The sequence below is a fragment of the Anopheles gambiae genome, chromosome 2 (genome assembly GCF_943734735.2).
Source record: "Anopheles gambiae chromosome 2, idAnoGambNW_F1_1, whole genome shotgun sequence".
NCBI classification, from domain to species: Eukaryota; Metazoa; Arthropoda; class Insecta; order Diptera; family Culicidae; genus Anopheles; species Anopheles gambiae.
The window spans coordinates 37466634-37480167 of NC_064601.1; the positions used below are offsets into that span (position 1 = coordinate 37466634).

The 13534-nt window shown below is 46.2% G+C and overlaps 2 protein-coding genes across 3 annotated transcripts; both read left to right on the forward strand.

The window, feature by feature from the left end:
- Positions 1-2203: 2203 nt before the first annotated feature.
- Positions 2204-4395, forward strand: LOC1272836 (uncharacterized). Of its 2 annotated transcripts, none has more exons than XM_061646844.1 (3): positions 2204-2661; positions 3282-3487; positions 3757-4395. In XM_061646844.1, the coding sequence occupies exons 1-3, from the start codon at positions 2438-2440 to the stop codon at positions 4149-4151; spliced, it is 825 nt and encodes a 274-aa protein (XP_061502828.1). In that variant the 5' UTR covers positions 2204-2437; the 3' UTR covers positions 4152-4395. The 2 variants fall into 2 exon arrangements, with proteins under 2 accessions (XP_061502828.1, XP_311753.4); XM_311753.5 differs by having other exon boundaries at positions 2206-2661; positions 3282-3505.
- Positions 4396-8955: 4560 nt separating this feature from the next.
- On the forward strand, positions 8956-13534 carry LOC1272837 (uncharacterized). Its single transcript, XM_311754.5, has 3 exons — positions 8956-9365; positions 12895-13047; positions 13124-13534. Exons 1-3 carry the CDS (start codon positions 9074-9076, stop codon positions 13297-13299), a joined length of 621 nt encoding a protein of 206 aa, XP_311754.3. The 5' UTR covers positions 8956-9073; the 3' UTR covers positions 13300-13534.

The following is a 13534-nucleotide window of genomic DNA, read 5'->3' on the forward strand; positions in this document are numbered from 1 at the left end:
ATGGCAGCCCGGTGCCGCTGGAAGACGTTGCCTGGTGGCTTTTCCCAAGGCCTCGTGAGAGGTGCTTTTGTTTTCCCATTTCCGCTGTAGTGGTCCATCGGTGGTAACAACATGCTTGTCATCCCTGGATGGCCGTTGGCAAGTGCTCTTCCCTTTCTTGTTTCTGGACACTTGCACTGTCAAAATGGCTTCGGGTTAATTGAAATTTTCAGTTTGGTCTATACCTTTTGGCAAAGATGCTTCGTGTAAATATTTTTCTTTGTCACACTTAATTTTAACGAATGAAAACACACACTTACACGCAGTGGGATAAAATAGGTACAATCGTACTGCGGTGAATTAACAAGAAAAGTGAAAACTGTGCGTGTCCTCAAAATTGCTCGGGGCGGTTCGTGGAGCTCTTCCCGGCCCTTCGGCGTTGTCCTGTGGGATCAATAATTTTGTTCAGCCGAAAAAATGTGATCCTCCATCTCGTTTCTTCGCCGTTCCGGCTCGATCGGTAAAGCGGCACATTGCGTCATTTATTTCCACCGTGCGCGGAGTGATTCAGAGAAATGTGTGACCACACATCTTCTTGGGAGGGATTTTACCGGCCCCGGCAAGGATGTCCACGAAAGGGTAGGCGTAGGGGGGTGTGCTGAGATGGGTTTGTGGCGCGGTGGCCGGATCTCACACTTGTCCTGTGTTCGCTCAAGGGAAAGTGGTAGATTAGGTCACCGGAAAGGCTGGGAAAGGCTGGGCCCAAATTGCAACACTTGCGCGCCGCAAACCACCCGGAGGCGATTATGATGACTCGAGATGTTTGCTTGTGTGCTTGTGTCGAGACGTTTGTGTCAAGGAGAAAGAAAGTGTCAGATTGTCACGTTTCTTGTTTTCCTTTCGTCCAGGCGGTGCTCTTCTTCCAGTCTACCTATACGCCCTCCTGCCGAATCTGGCTGTATCGATGTGTTGTCGATGTTCTCTTTCTCTCTCTCTCGACATTTAGAGCTTTATTGCCTTTTTCCTTGCGTTTCGTTCCAGCCGGGAGGCTGTGTCGAAATTCCATGGTAGCTAAAATTCGTGTTAAGCATTTTATATTGCGATAAAGGATTTGAAATTTTAGTGAATACCATTTAATTTCATCCGTTCAAGAATGTCAAAGCGAAAATGCAAGTTAAAAAAAATGAAGCATATAAAAAAGTAATTGATTTGATGTCTTTGTACCTTGATTGTACTTTTTTAATCAAATCATCTAATGCTTAATGATGTAGTTATTGCTGACACACTTTATGTGTCTTTCTTTTTCATATACCTATTTTATTTGCTAGTGAAATCTGTTTTTTTTTAATTTCATTTCATATTATTATGAATTGTTTCATTTTTTCTCTCCATTTATATATTTGTTTGTTAAGGCATTATTTGTATCGAAATTCATTATCAAGGATGTATTACTGTAATAAACATATTGTTGCTTTTTATTTAAAGTTTACCTATTGTAAGCTTAGCAGATAACAATGACAACGCCCCGATGGCAAAACCCTCGAGCTGGATTGTTGTAATCATAGCTCCACGCCAAAGCTCTCTTCTCTTTCCACCCCGATCGTACGCTCGCGATCGACTACAATAGTGTGTCCCGCACCTGATCTCCAAGTAAGGGTATCATCCCCGTTCGGAGGCTTCACTCTCTCTCACTTGTACTTTCTCCGCACAGTGCCACCGCAGATAGCGCTCTTTCTTTGGCCTCCCTCAGGCGCACGATCGCGCCTTTGTTGAGCATCATCTCCAAACCGCGAGCCGGTTCGCCTGCTCGTTCAGATCCATTCGTGCACGCTCTGTCTCTCTCTCTGCATCTCTATCGCGGGCATGGCACGATCGGGCATGGTTGGTCGATTCGCGGCCAGGCCCTGGTTCGTGAGCATCCCCCCATCCCCAAATCGGGCGCGCTCTCTTTCCAGCGCATGCTCGCTCGTGGCAGGCATCCCCCATTTCGGATGGAAAAATTATTTAACATAATATCTCGGTATTACAATTTATCATCATCTCGTTGTTTGAAGAAGCAATCGGGAGAGCGAACGGGCTGGCTGTGTGTGTGTATGCGTTGGCACAGTCTCTCATCTCTGAGCTTCGCTCTGTCGTGCGTGTGTGTGTTTGTGTGTGCATGTGTGTGAGGGAGTGATGCTCGGAGATTTTACGTTTTGTCGGTCGCTATAAAAAGGGGTTACAGCATTCGAATACCGGCACAATTCATTAACGATCGTTGAAGAAAGACGAGTTCTGGTTTTCTACCAAGCGAAGTGATCGAAGTGACCGTTTCGAACGAGACAGAACCCCCCCGAACGAATCCACGTGCTAGTGTGCTGGTGTGTGTGTGTGAAAGTGTAGACAAGAGTGAGCAATCGCAAGAACATTTGTGCATCCAAGCAACTGCCGTGCAAAACGCAAAGTGCAAAGCATTAGAATGAAAGTGTTTATCGCAATCGCTGCCCTTCTGGCCGTGGGCATGGCCGCCCCGGCACCAGCCACCGAGCAGACCGGAGGATTCGGCATGATGGCCAAGTACTTCGGATCGTGCCTGGAGAGCGACGAGATGGCTACCTGCTTCGCCGTCAAGGGTATTACCGCCCTGAACCGTGCTGCCCGTGCCGCCAACATTGAGCTGGCTCCTGGTGTCACTTTCACAAGGTGATTTGCATGTTCCTACCTCAACACTGATAGCGCAGCAAGGTTCTTTTAGCGAGTGGAGTTTTTTTTGGTGGAACGGTGTAAAGTGTATCAAGATGATCGAAGAATAAGCTGTGAAAACAGAACGAGTGAAAATGGGTTAGCAGTTAGAATGCAAGCATTTCACAATCGGCGAGAAGATCTATTAATATCTTGGAAGAGTTCGTACGAAGTGTGGCATAAGCCAGACTAGAAATGATGTTAGTAGGTCGACAGTTAACTTGCGCAGGTTCTTTCTGTTCTTGATCCCAAGAAAGCTTGATTTGATGCTCTGCTTATGTAGGTTTATAGATATTTGGAATGTTGCACAAAATATTGTTGTACTATTACATGCTAGTCTTGAAAAGGATTTAAGCCACCTGACTTTCGTCCCTACTTAGCTATTCCATCGTATAAGTTAATTGAAAACTCCCCATGAAATGATCCAGAACTCCCTCAAACAAAAGAGATCTACAATCCAAGAAATGCTAAAAGATAATGTCGATCTCAAAGCACCTAGACGATTTCCACAACATTATACAATGTGTAAAATAACTCACAATAACATCTATTGTCATATCCCTCTTCCACGCACATCACAGAGACCCAGCCGTGCCAGTTGAGCGCACCGGAAAGGCCATCTCGGAGAACGAAATCGTGAGCACGCTGCCAGCCGATGCCGACCAGAAGACGGATGCCCTGTTCGATCTGGCCATCGACTCCGCCAAGCGCCTGTTCAGCGCCCGCTCGATCCAGTTCAAGCTGCCCGAGGAGACGACCGAAACGATCGCCCGCTCGCTGGAGGAAGGTAGACTGCTGAAGAAAGGTGCGTACCGTGTCCAGCCGTGCCCCGTACTAACCGATCGCCTTCCTCTTGTTTGCTTCCGTACACCCACTACTACTATACCCTTCAACTCCTCGCCAACCACCATAAACTCTCCTCCCCCCAATCCACGCTAACCCGATCTCGTGATGGTTCGTGGTAACATCTCCACGCCATAAAAAAAAAACACAAAAATTGCAACATTCGGGGGGTTTCAACAAAATTTCCATCAATGCACCCGTTCTACTCCGCAGGCAAGAAGCTGAAGAAGGTGCTCGGCCCGCTGGTGCTCGCCCTCGGCGGCAAGCTGTTCGCCCTGCTGCCCCTGTTCCTCGGTGCCGTCGCCCTGCTCGCCGTTAAGGCTCTGCTCGTCTCGAAGGTCGCGTTCGTGATGGCTGCCGTGCTCGCCGCCCAGAAGTTCCTCGGCGGTGGCGGTGGATCGCCCCTGAACCTGCTGTCCAAGGTTGCCGGTGGATCGTCCGGTGCCGTCGTCGGTGGCGGTGCCTCGGCCGGAGCTGGCGGCTGGTCGTCCGGTGCTAGCGCCGGCGGCTGGTCCAACACTGGCGCTGCCTCGGCCCAGTACCCGTACGCTCGCAGCTACGACACCGCCCAGGAGCTCGCCTACAGCGCGCAGGCACCGTCGCAGTAAGGCTGTTAACCCTACTCCCCACACTCCCCGCGGGACAAGATCGCTTCCGGATCCCGAGCCTGTGATCCGTTTGGTCGAGCCTTGTAAAATAGCCGTCGGACTGTGCCGCCGAGCCACGGTTCCGTAATCGATTTCCGTCACTTCGCTTCCAGTCAGTCTGTTTCACACTTTGAACTCTCGATGAACTCGCCTTCGTACGTACTATCTAGTCTACTTCCTTCTTAGTCGTCTTATCCTCCCGTCTTATTATCCTGTCATGGACGACAAACGGCGTAATCAGCATCAGCATCGGCAGCGGCTTGTAACCGACGAAAGCGGAGCAAGCGGGCCGGATGCAAGCATCTTCATTATTTCCACCAGAGCAGCGCCTTGCTCAACACTCTCCACCTACCTGCCTGTAACACCCGCTAGTCTCCTCGGCCCAAATGTATACACGCACGCACACACCACACTCGCCTGCAATCGCGCACGAAATTGAGAGCGGACCCACGCAAACCTCCGCCCGGCCCGGAACCTCGATATCCGGATGTCCGTTTATGTAAATACACCGACCAAAAGTGCCGATCAGGTAGATGGGGTAGCGCAGCGTACGTTTCGGGGGAGGATATCGGCAGTGCGATTGGGTGGGAGTCGATATTAGCTTTCTCTTCTTTGCCGGATCCTTCACACCTCACGCTCACGCTTCACCGTACCCTTTCCTCGGCTCGGAGGTGCAGCTCGGGGTTGGTACTCCGGCTCGACCGCGACGCATCTGCGTAGCCTCATTCTTCGACGCTTCTATGCCACCATACACCACAACGAAAGCGACGCTCACACATACGCTCATCACAAAACAAACAAACAAACAATACACACACACATACACAACTGCGCCATTTCGGACCGTGCGCGATCGTTTCTGCGATCGCACGCGGCTCCATTTGTCTTCTAACGTAATAATATTTTTTTTTGTAGTGTTTAGTAATTTATTATTACCGATACCGCCGTGGGTGTGTGAGAGCGGTGAAACGAGATCAGGTCAGTTGATCAAGGTAGCAATTGAACCAAGCAGGAATGCGTCCAGGGAGGTGTATGTGTGTTTACAGCTGACCGCAAAGTCCCGCGACCGCTCCGAAGACCGAATTGGGTAGTTAATTTATTTTTATTTATGTAATTAAATTATTAAAAAAGCAAAACGCAACCACGCAAAATTCGAACACTGCCAAACTTAAGGGCTCCGAACAAAATCACACACCTAACCCACAATAGAGCAGAACGGGCAAACGAGTTAACCATTAACCTGCTAGTACACAGGGCAACAATAAACGCAGATTAGGTAGGACCACCGCAACAGGGGTTCGTACTACAATGTAATGCACGAAACGGCAGGGAACAGGCACTTTTGTTGTTCCTGCTTCGGTAACCAGCAGGTTTCATACCTACCAACACACAAACATACTCTCATAAGCAGACCGCAATAGACGTTTGTCAGGAATAAACGCAACAATAAAAATAAAAACGACTTATTAAAAAAAACACTTCTACGTCATCTGTTTTTCTTTGTCTGCAAGGCTTCCGTGCGCGTAACCATTGAGAAAAAAAGGTCATCAAATGCATGGGGTGGTGGTTCTTCGCTCGCTGCTAACATTCTTAAAAGAGGTATAATCATTTGAACCCAAACATAATTCGAGCAGCTAATAGTGTACAATCATCTTCCGTCGTCGACGCGCTTTGCATTTATTTATGTGATTTTAAGTGCTTTTGAGTGTGTGCGCAGCAAAAAAGGGGGTTCGTCGCTTGGAAGACACGTCATGAACGTCGTGCGAGTGATGGAAATGATTGACAGCTTTGTTGACTTAACTGTTATTGCACCCGGCTGCCGCTACTTTCGGGGCGGTCTTTTCCGTTAAACGAAGAAGTGGATGGCGCACGGGAAGGACCGAACAGCAGGCAAACGGGTCGCCCAGATGGGAGACGGCAGTTCCGAATTTCTTTTTTAGCACATCGGGTGAAATTGTCACAAATTCGAGCGATAGCACTATCGCGATTGGGGATACGGAGCGATGAGCAGGAATGTAACTAATCGCTTCGTCGGTAGAGAAACGACCTGGCGGTCGGAAAAAACACGGGTTGATCTGATCTAGTTCGATTGATTGTAGCATTTAAAGGAACGTGTTTTCCAAAATCCTCAAAACCGTTCAACAGTAAAGTAGGTTACTTCAAGCGAGCAGAGCACGGGATGGGTTCATTTACTCGTGATAAAGTGGAAGGGAAGAGTTCCTTTTTTTTGTTTTCGGGGGAAAGCAATGACACTCCGTGGTAATCTGGGAAACTGTTTACTATTCCTCTGTTTTTCAAAGTGGGAGCTTCCTCTTTAACAAGAGAGCACACGAGGTCGTAGAAATGTGAGAAACAAATCATCCCTTGCAACGGCTTTGTTGTTTCGGCACGAGCTGGCCGGATCCGCACCGAAAGGGAAAGTCTGCGAAGAAGCGTCCTATTGTTCGATGAGACAGCCGGAACTCGGAATGAAGCGTTTCGCCCGGTAAGGGACCGTGCGTGCCCGTTTCGTCTTTCTTTCTGCGAGCCTTGTCCAAAAATGTGCTGACCGTTGGGAGAGCTTTAAGGTTGCAGGAAAATGGCAATGTGACATTGTTTCCGCAAGCTCCAATTCGTTACTCATGCATGCCTGGGCAGAGGTAGATGTAGTTGAGCAGTGTACTAAAAAATGCGATGGAGCTGACGGCTGGCACGAGCGATCGTAGACAGGTGATAATGGAATGTTGAATGAATTTGGAGGGATACACAGTATCTGTTTGAAGTGGAATTTGATTTATTTTGCAGATTATTTTTTAGTAACACTTAAATTGATCACAAACAAATTCGTCATTAAAGTACTTACTACCACAAGCAACTAATAGTCAACTCTTTAAATATGGCATATTATTACGAGATATTTTAAATAATTATAATGCTAAACTAAAATGAAAAATAAAAACTTTTCAGAAAATAATAATAATAATAATAATAATAATAATAATAATAATAATAATAATAATAGTAATGGTAATACTAATAATTATTATTATAATAATTATAACATTAATAAAATAAAAATAATAAAAATAAGTATAATAATAATAATAATAATAATGATCAAACTAATAATAATAATAAAAATAATAATAATAATAAAAATAATAATAATAATAACAATCAGAATAATAATAATAAGAACAATAATAAAAATAACAATAATAATAATAATAATAATAATTATAATAATAATAATAATAAGAATAATAATAATAATAATAATAATAATAATAATACTTATAACAATAATAATAATAAAAAATTATAATATTATCAATAATATTAATAATAATAATAATAATATTAATAATTATAATAATAATGATAACAAACTTGCGCTGAAGACGACTTTCAGTCGCTAAACAAGAAACCAACAAATTTTGTTTCATTAATATTGTAATATTAGCTCAGTCAGTAAAAAGTAAGCGACTAAACAAACCTATTTTTTTACTTTGAAATCAATCACTTGTTTTTGGATGGTTTCACAATTAAATCCCATATATTTTAAAATTATATTTACGGAATAACGGAATATTCTATGTAATATGTGGTTTAGGCTAAGGAGCATGAGCAAATCATAAAATTATACTTCAATCAATCAAAAGGTAAGGAGGGAGCGATGCCAATCTCGATAATGATTTCCAAACAATAATGCACCAAACTAGAGTACATATTCATTTCCGTCGAGCTATTTGCTGTAAAGAGAGCATGTACCTTTTCCCATCTATTTGCCTACTAAGTGCATTCGATCGAGACTGGCCCTCGGGCGGCACATTAGAAACAAGAGCCCCGTCGAATGAAAAAAAAAACAAATAGGATTTTAAAAATATGTACTTCTCCGATGGTGTGCTGGGCAATTATCTCAATCAGCTCGTTCGACGCACCCGATGCATAACTTTAAATAAACCGAAACACCGAATTTCTCTGCTGCGGCTCTTATTAAAGCCCATCAAAATGTTGTTTAGCATCGAAATGGACCCAGCGCCAATTATTAACCAAAAAGGTTAGGCACTGTAGCCGAGCCGTGGTTAGTGCTGGAGAAATGGGCACCGGTAGAGCGGCATGGAATGGCACCTGGAAGGGGGCACAATTAGTTCAAATGCGATCCCTCAATGAAGACGCCTCGTCTGGTTAGCGGTTGGAGTAATGTCTTCGGGCATGGATCAATGGAAACGAAAACGAAATCGCCGAGCTTAGAAATTGTGCGGTAAAAAAAAAAACACTAAACCACTACCACAGTCGGAAGCGAAACGATGCCACATTCCAGCCGCTCCAAAGCCATTCCAGTTGGATTCTTGTCACGTTCTGGCACACATTCGCATCGTCGATCGGCCGGTTGGTCGGTTATGATTTGCTACCGTTAGTCCACGGGGGTACAGGGTACACAGCTGGCCGTGCTACCTACCTACATGCCCAAAATCGCGCCAACGGTCACAGCGTTGGTCGATGAGGATGAACGTTGCTGGTGGGAGGGGACGAACTTCCAGCGATCACGGTAAGGATCACGCGCGCTGCATACACAATTGGCAAGGGCTCGCTCGGGCTGTAGGATAGTTTTCGCCCCATAAACACATCGGTTAGACACTGGTACGAATCGGCGTACGATTTTGGTCGGCGGGGGTGACTGTTTTGGAACGAACCGGGAAACCCCTTCCGCTGGAAAAACTGTTCGAGCGTATGTCCAGGTCTGTGGCGATCGGTACTTCGATTGAATTCGCATAAATAGCATCGTAATAGCAAATTAACGCATCAGTTGTCCGTGTTAGCTTATCCGACCAGCAGCCAAAGTGCAAGTGTTGTTCTCCGTACCGTCCACTAAGTGCAGTGCTCGAATCCTTCCATTCACGATGGTCGCTAAGCGTTGTTTCCTGGTTGCCGCGTTGGCGGTGGTTGCCTTCGGTGCGGTGGCATACGCCGATTCGGCCAAGGAGGAATCGGCCATGATCAACCTGATCAATGAGATCGACAACGAGCCCCGGTTCCCGCTGTTCGGTGGGCTCGCCGTGGAGCGATCGAACGACTACGAGGTCCGTGCCTACGGTGCCCGCTCGAACGAGGACCTTGCCGAACGGGCGGTCCGCTACCTTGCCTCGCACACGCTCAAGTTCAGCGTTCCGTCCGAGGAGAACACCGTTGAAGGTGAGAGCCTTGCTGTGTTTATGGTGAATGATAGTCCGGGTTGGGATGGTTTCGAGAAACCAGAAAGTGATGAGAAGTACCAAAGTGGTCAAACGATTGAATTTTAAAAGTGTGAAGTGATAATGTAATGAAGCAACAAGAAAAAAGAGACAGAAAAAGTTACAGATTTCACAACATGATTGTGAAGAACAGGGAACGATTTGGAATAATCAAGAACTGATGTGGTTTGAGACCGTCTTAAAGCTTAGTTCTCTATTAAGACACTACTTGAGACTTGGTTCAACATATTGCCGCATGCCACGACGCAAAGCAAACGTTGACAGTGATCGCGTGCCTTACAGCATGTAATTTAAAATCGCACAAACATAAACCATCATCCGTAGGCCTGTATACAAACCTGCACAAGATCCCGGTGAGAGATTTCATAACCTTGGAATAGTTCCTTCACCATGCGTGATTAGGCCATCGGAGGCCGTCTATTTCATCATTCGAGCGGCAGGGAACGACCCATCTTTCCCAGATATGGCTTCTGACAAAGGTTTCATTAAAAAAAAGAAGGTATTTTGCAATCCCCCCGCCAACTGGCTCGGGAGAAAGGCGAACTTGTGAAGAGGAAACGCAAAGATTAGCGTCATCTCTTACCGCTTGGTGGAGGTCGTGTTGTAGTTCAGGTATCTTTCACTGCGCATGTTTTTGTGCACCCTTGTGCAGGAATTTCTTCCAAGGCCGCATGCATCACCGGTCTCAACCGCGAATTGTGTATATTGGGGTAGGATTCTTTTCCTTTGGGCGGTACGTAACCGTGCTATCCGTGTCTGCGGGACGAACGGCCGCTCCAGTTAGAAGGCGAGATGCAATCTGCGTGCCTCACCGATTTAGTTTTTTTACGACGAAAAACTTTCACAAAAAGGTTCACTTTCGTTGGAATTTTAGGGGTGCCGGACGTACAGGTAGCTCATGTTTGGTGTAGTTTTGAGAGGTTTTTTATAGTTCGTTTGTGTGTGTATGCCCAAAAATAGATGTTACGGAAGCGAATGGTCATTACCTTCCTTAGTATAATCCAGCAAAGGGTGTATGGGTTCAAGGTTGGCTACGGTTACGATCGTTTAGATCATATCTTAGCACGGACGATGAGGTCGAATTGCCCTGTTTGCTCTGGGCTGCAGAATAAACTTTCACCTCATCCAAAAGATCCCGAAGATGAAGCCCCAAGGTGAGAACGATTAGAATAGGTCATCGACATCAGGAACAGGTTCTTAAAGAACGCGAGAGAGATCGGGTACACTGAACCAGTTCCCTAGAGGGCATATCGCGGTCGAAAGAGAAAGTTACGTCGAGCTGCTGTCTTAGCTGGCCGAACGAAGATGTTCTGGACGCGGTGGGCACAGACAGTAATTCGGCTAATCTTACGCTGGTATGATATGCCTCGGTTAATGTTAAGAAATGCACCGCAACCATCATAACTCAGCTTGAAGCTCTGTACATAGTTTCTTAATTATATTTTCGTTGTTTTTTTTTTTTTTAAATATCGCGAGAAGCCACCAATGGGTCAGCTTAAGGCCGTGAACAAAATTGATGGGCCAATGGGACAGAATAAAAAGGAACGCTCGAAAGCCGCGCAAAAGCCCGACCCCGGTTTCAGAAGGCAGACCGCATTTAAAACGCACCGGCATCGGCACCGTGCGCAACTCCTCGTGCAGATTAATGAACATCTCGTTCGAGTAATTGCACCGAGGGGGCTTTTATTATTCGCTTTACTTGCACGCTTCCAACTGTGTCGGTGTCCTGCGCCGGTGCGCATATTTCCAGGACACTTGCGCCTCGACAAAATACCTGTCCCCGGCACGCTGCTCGCCAAAGCATAAGAAAAACTTTCACTTTGGGATCCGGTGGATCCGGCTTTCGAAAATTCTCCAAAATATTTAGCCCACACTGGAGCCGCCCCATACAGCGTCGGATAACAATAGCAGCAACAGCAACCAGGAGCTACAAATTAAATATGAAACACCCCAGAGGAAGGCGAAAGAATGCAAGAGCGAGAGAGGATATGAGACAAGCCATACACAAAAAAGACAAAAAGACTCCTCGAGAAAAAAAGGGAAAGTCGCTCCAAAGACATACTTCTTTGCGTGTTATGTTTAACTATGGCACACCCTTTAGCGTAGCACCCTGCGTTCTCCCTCCGTTTGTTTTGGGTACAGTCGTACGGGCGAGCTGGGAATGGGAGAGAGAAATGATCAAGAACGCGTTGCGTGTGAGCATCACGATCGTCATCTTTTGAGTTCGGGTGGAACAGCTCCAACGAGAAACGATCGTGCGAGCAAAAGGGACACAAAAAATCATGCACACACACACACACACACACACACACACACAGCTTCTTTGGAGCTTCGGGATTTGAGCATGTTTTCGGTTCGATGAACTCCTAACGCACACACACGCATGGAACGTCGAGAACGGGGTAGTGTTCGCGTTCGGTTCTGCTTCGCTGTTGTCGGGCGTTTCTGGGTCATTGGCACAGGCCACCTTGCCGGGTGGTTGGCGTGCTGAGCCTCGGACGCGACCAACAAGTGCGTCCAGCACGATTCAGGCAGGCGCTTAAGAACTTCGCTGCGGGACAGCGACAGACGTGCGATTGTGGGCCGACAGCAACTTTCCCCCAAAATCAATACACAGCGACACGCTTTGGGGAAGACGCGTATGTGAGTGGGCGAGCACAAGGCCTTGGGGCGACATTGATACACCCTCCTGTGTTGGGGTGGGGCTGCGCGATGTTCGCTGGGATCATAATTGCCCAGACAATGGGAGAAAGTATGGCCGAAGGTGGATTTGATGCGTGTTTGCTCACGGCTTGTTGCGGCTTGGTGCTCTCACGGGATAAAATTATTTACTTTTCTTCCATAAAATTAGCTTGCCACAGCCGCTGAGAGGTTTTGCGTGTTGCCTTTTTTTGCGAGTTGCTCAAGTTATTTAGTCATCGCGGGTACTTGTATGGAGGCTTGAAGAGGTATTTAAAATTGATTTGACTCCATGAAAGGTTAAGAGAATGCTGAATGAATACTGTCAGTTTAGTTGGGGAAAGGTGCACGATCTACTATGTTTTTGGATCGTTTTGTTAGTACATAATGTTGTCGTATTGTACAATTGTATGAACTGTAAGAAAATAATCTTTGAAGAGGTGAATGAAGTCAATATGCCAAGGTCTCTATTAAAATCAATAAACTAAAAAATATATACAATCTAAATCTATGGAATCTAGACACAGATTAAAAGAAATAAATTATTCAATCATATTGCAATTAAAACTATTGTAATAGGATAACCATTGAATAGGATAAGGAACATAAAAAATCCCCATCTTCCATGCAACATTGAAGTGCTTTTATATTGTATGACATGTTGCATAGCATTTCATCCCCTTGAAGTGAGAGCTTTACTAGATCGCGGAGCAACTTTGAAGCTTTGTCGATCGATCGTAAAGCTTTGGTATAACGCTTTCTAAAACTTTCTTTTCTCTTGATCGTTACAGAAGCTCGCAGCAGCCGCCTGAAGAAGATGCTGTTGCCTCTGCTGCTGGCAATGAAGCTGAAGATGGCCGTCGTGCTGCCCATCCTGTTGGCCATCGTTAAGTTCATCTCGCTGAAGGGCCTGATCGCCGGTCTGATGGCTCTCAAGTTCTCCAGTAAGTACACGCAGCAGTGTGTGTATGCGGGCGGTATTGTTTAAAGCTGATCGAATTTTGTATTTTCATTTCCCAGTCTTCACCGTGCTGAAGGATCTGTTCCAGAAGAAGCAGGAGCGCGTGACCACCGCTTACATCACCAGCGCCCAGCCCGTGAACGCCGAGATCGTCCACCAGGACTGGAACCGCAACGGACAGGCTGCCGCCCACGAGCTGGCCTACGGTGCCTACCCGTACGCTTCCATTGCCTAAGGACCAAGAACAGGAAATCGGTTCAGACTGTTCCTAGTTCACTCAGCTACCAACCAGCAACCAAAACGCTCCACCAATGAGACGACGGCAAGGAGCCTTTATTTATTTGCTTAATTTTAATAATTTATTGATCGAACACGGCCCTTCCGCATGCCCCTGCTTGATGTGCTACCGGCACACCGTTGGTGACTGTCAATGTATGGATGTGTAAATAAAAGGCGTACAGGCAAATGAA

What these genes read in the sequence shown, in the direction of transcription:
- LOC1272837 (XM_311754.5), top strand. Translation starts at nt 9,074, where the DNA reads ATGGTCGCTAAGCGTTGTTTCCTGGTTGCCGCGTTGGCGGTGGTTGCC. An exon ending in CGAGGAGAACACCGTTGAAG is followed by an intron (nt 9,366 to 12,894) that starts GTGAGAGCCTTG and finishes TGATCGTTACAG; the next exon opens with AAGCTCGCAGCAGCCGCCTG. An exon ending in GATGGCTCTCAAGTTCTCCA is followed by an intron (nt 13,048 to 13,123) that starts GTAAGTACACGC and finishes TTCATTTCCCAG; the next exon opens with TCTTCACCGTGCTGAAGGAT.
- LOC1272836 (XM_311753.5), top strand. Translation starts at nt 2,438, where the DNA reads ATGAAAGTGTTTATCGCAATCGCTGCCCTTCTGGCCGTGGGCATGGCC. An exon ending in CCTGGTGTCACTTTCACAAG is followed by an intron (nt 2,662 to 3,281) that starts GTGATTTGCATG and finishes CGCACATCACAG; the next exon opens with AGACCCAGCCGTGCCAGTTG. An exon ending in AGGTAGACTGCTGAAGAAAG is followed by an intron (nt 3,506 to 3,756) that starts GTGCGTACCGTG and finishes TCTACTCCGCAG; the next exon opens with GCAAGAAGCTGAAGAAGGTG.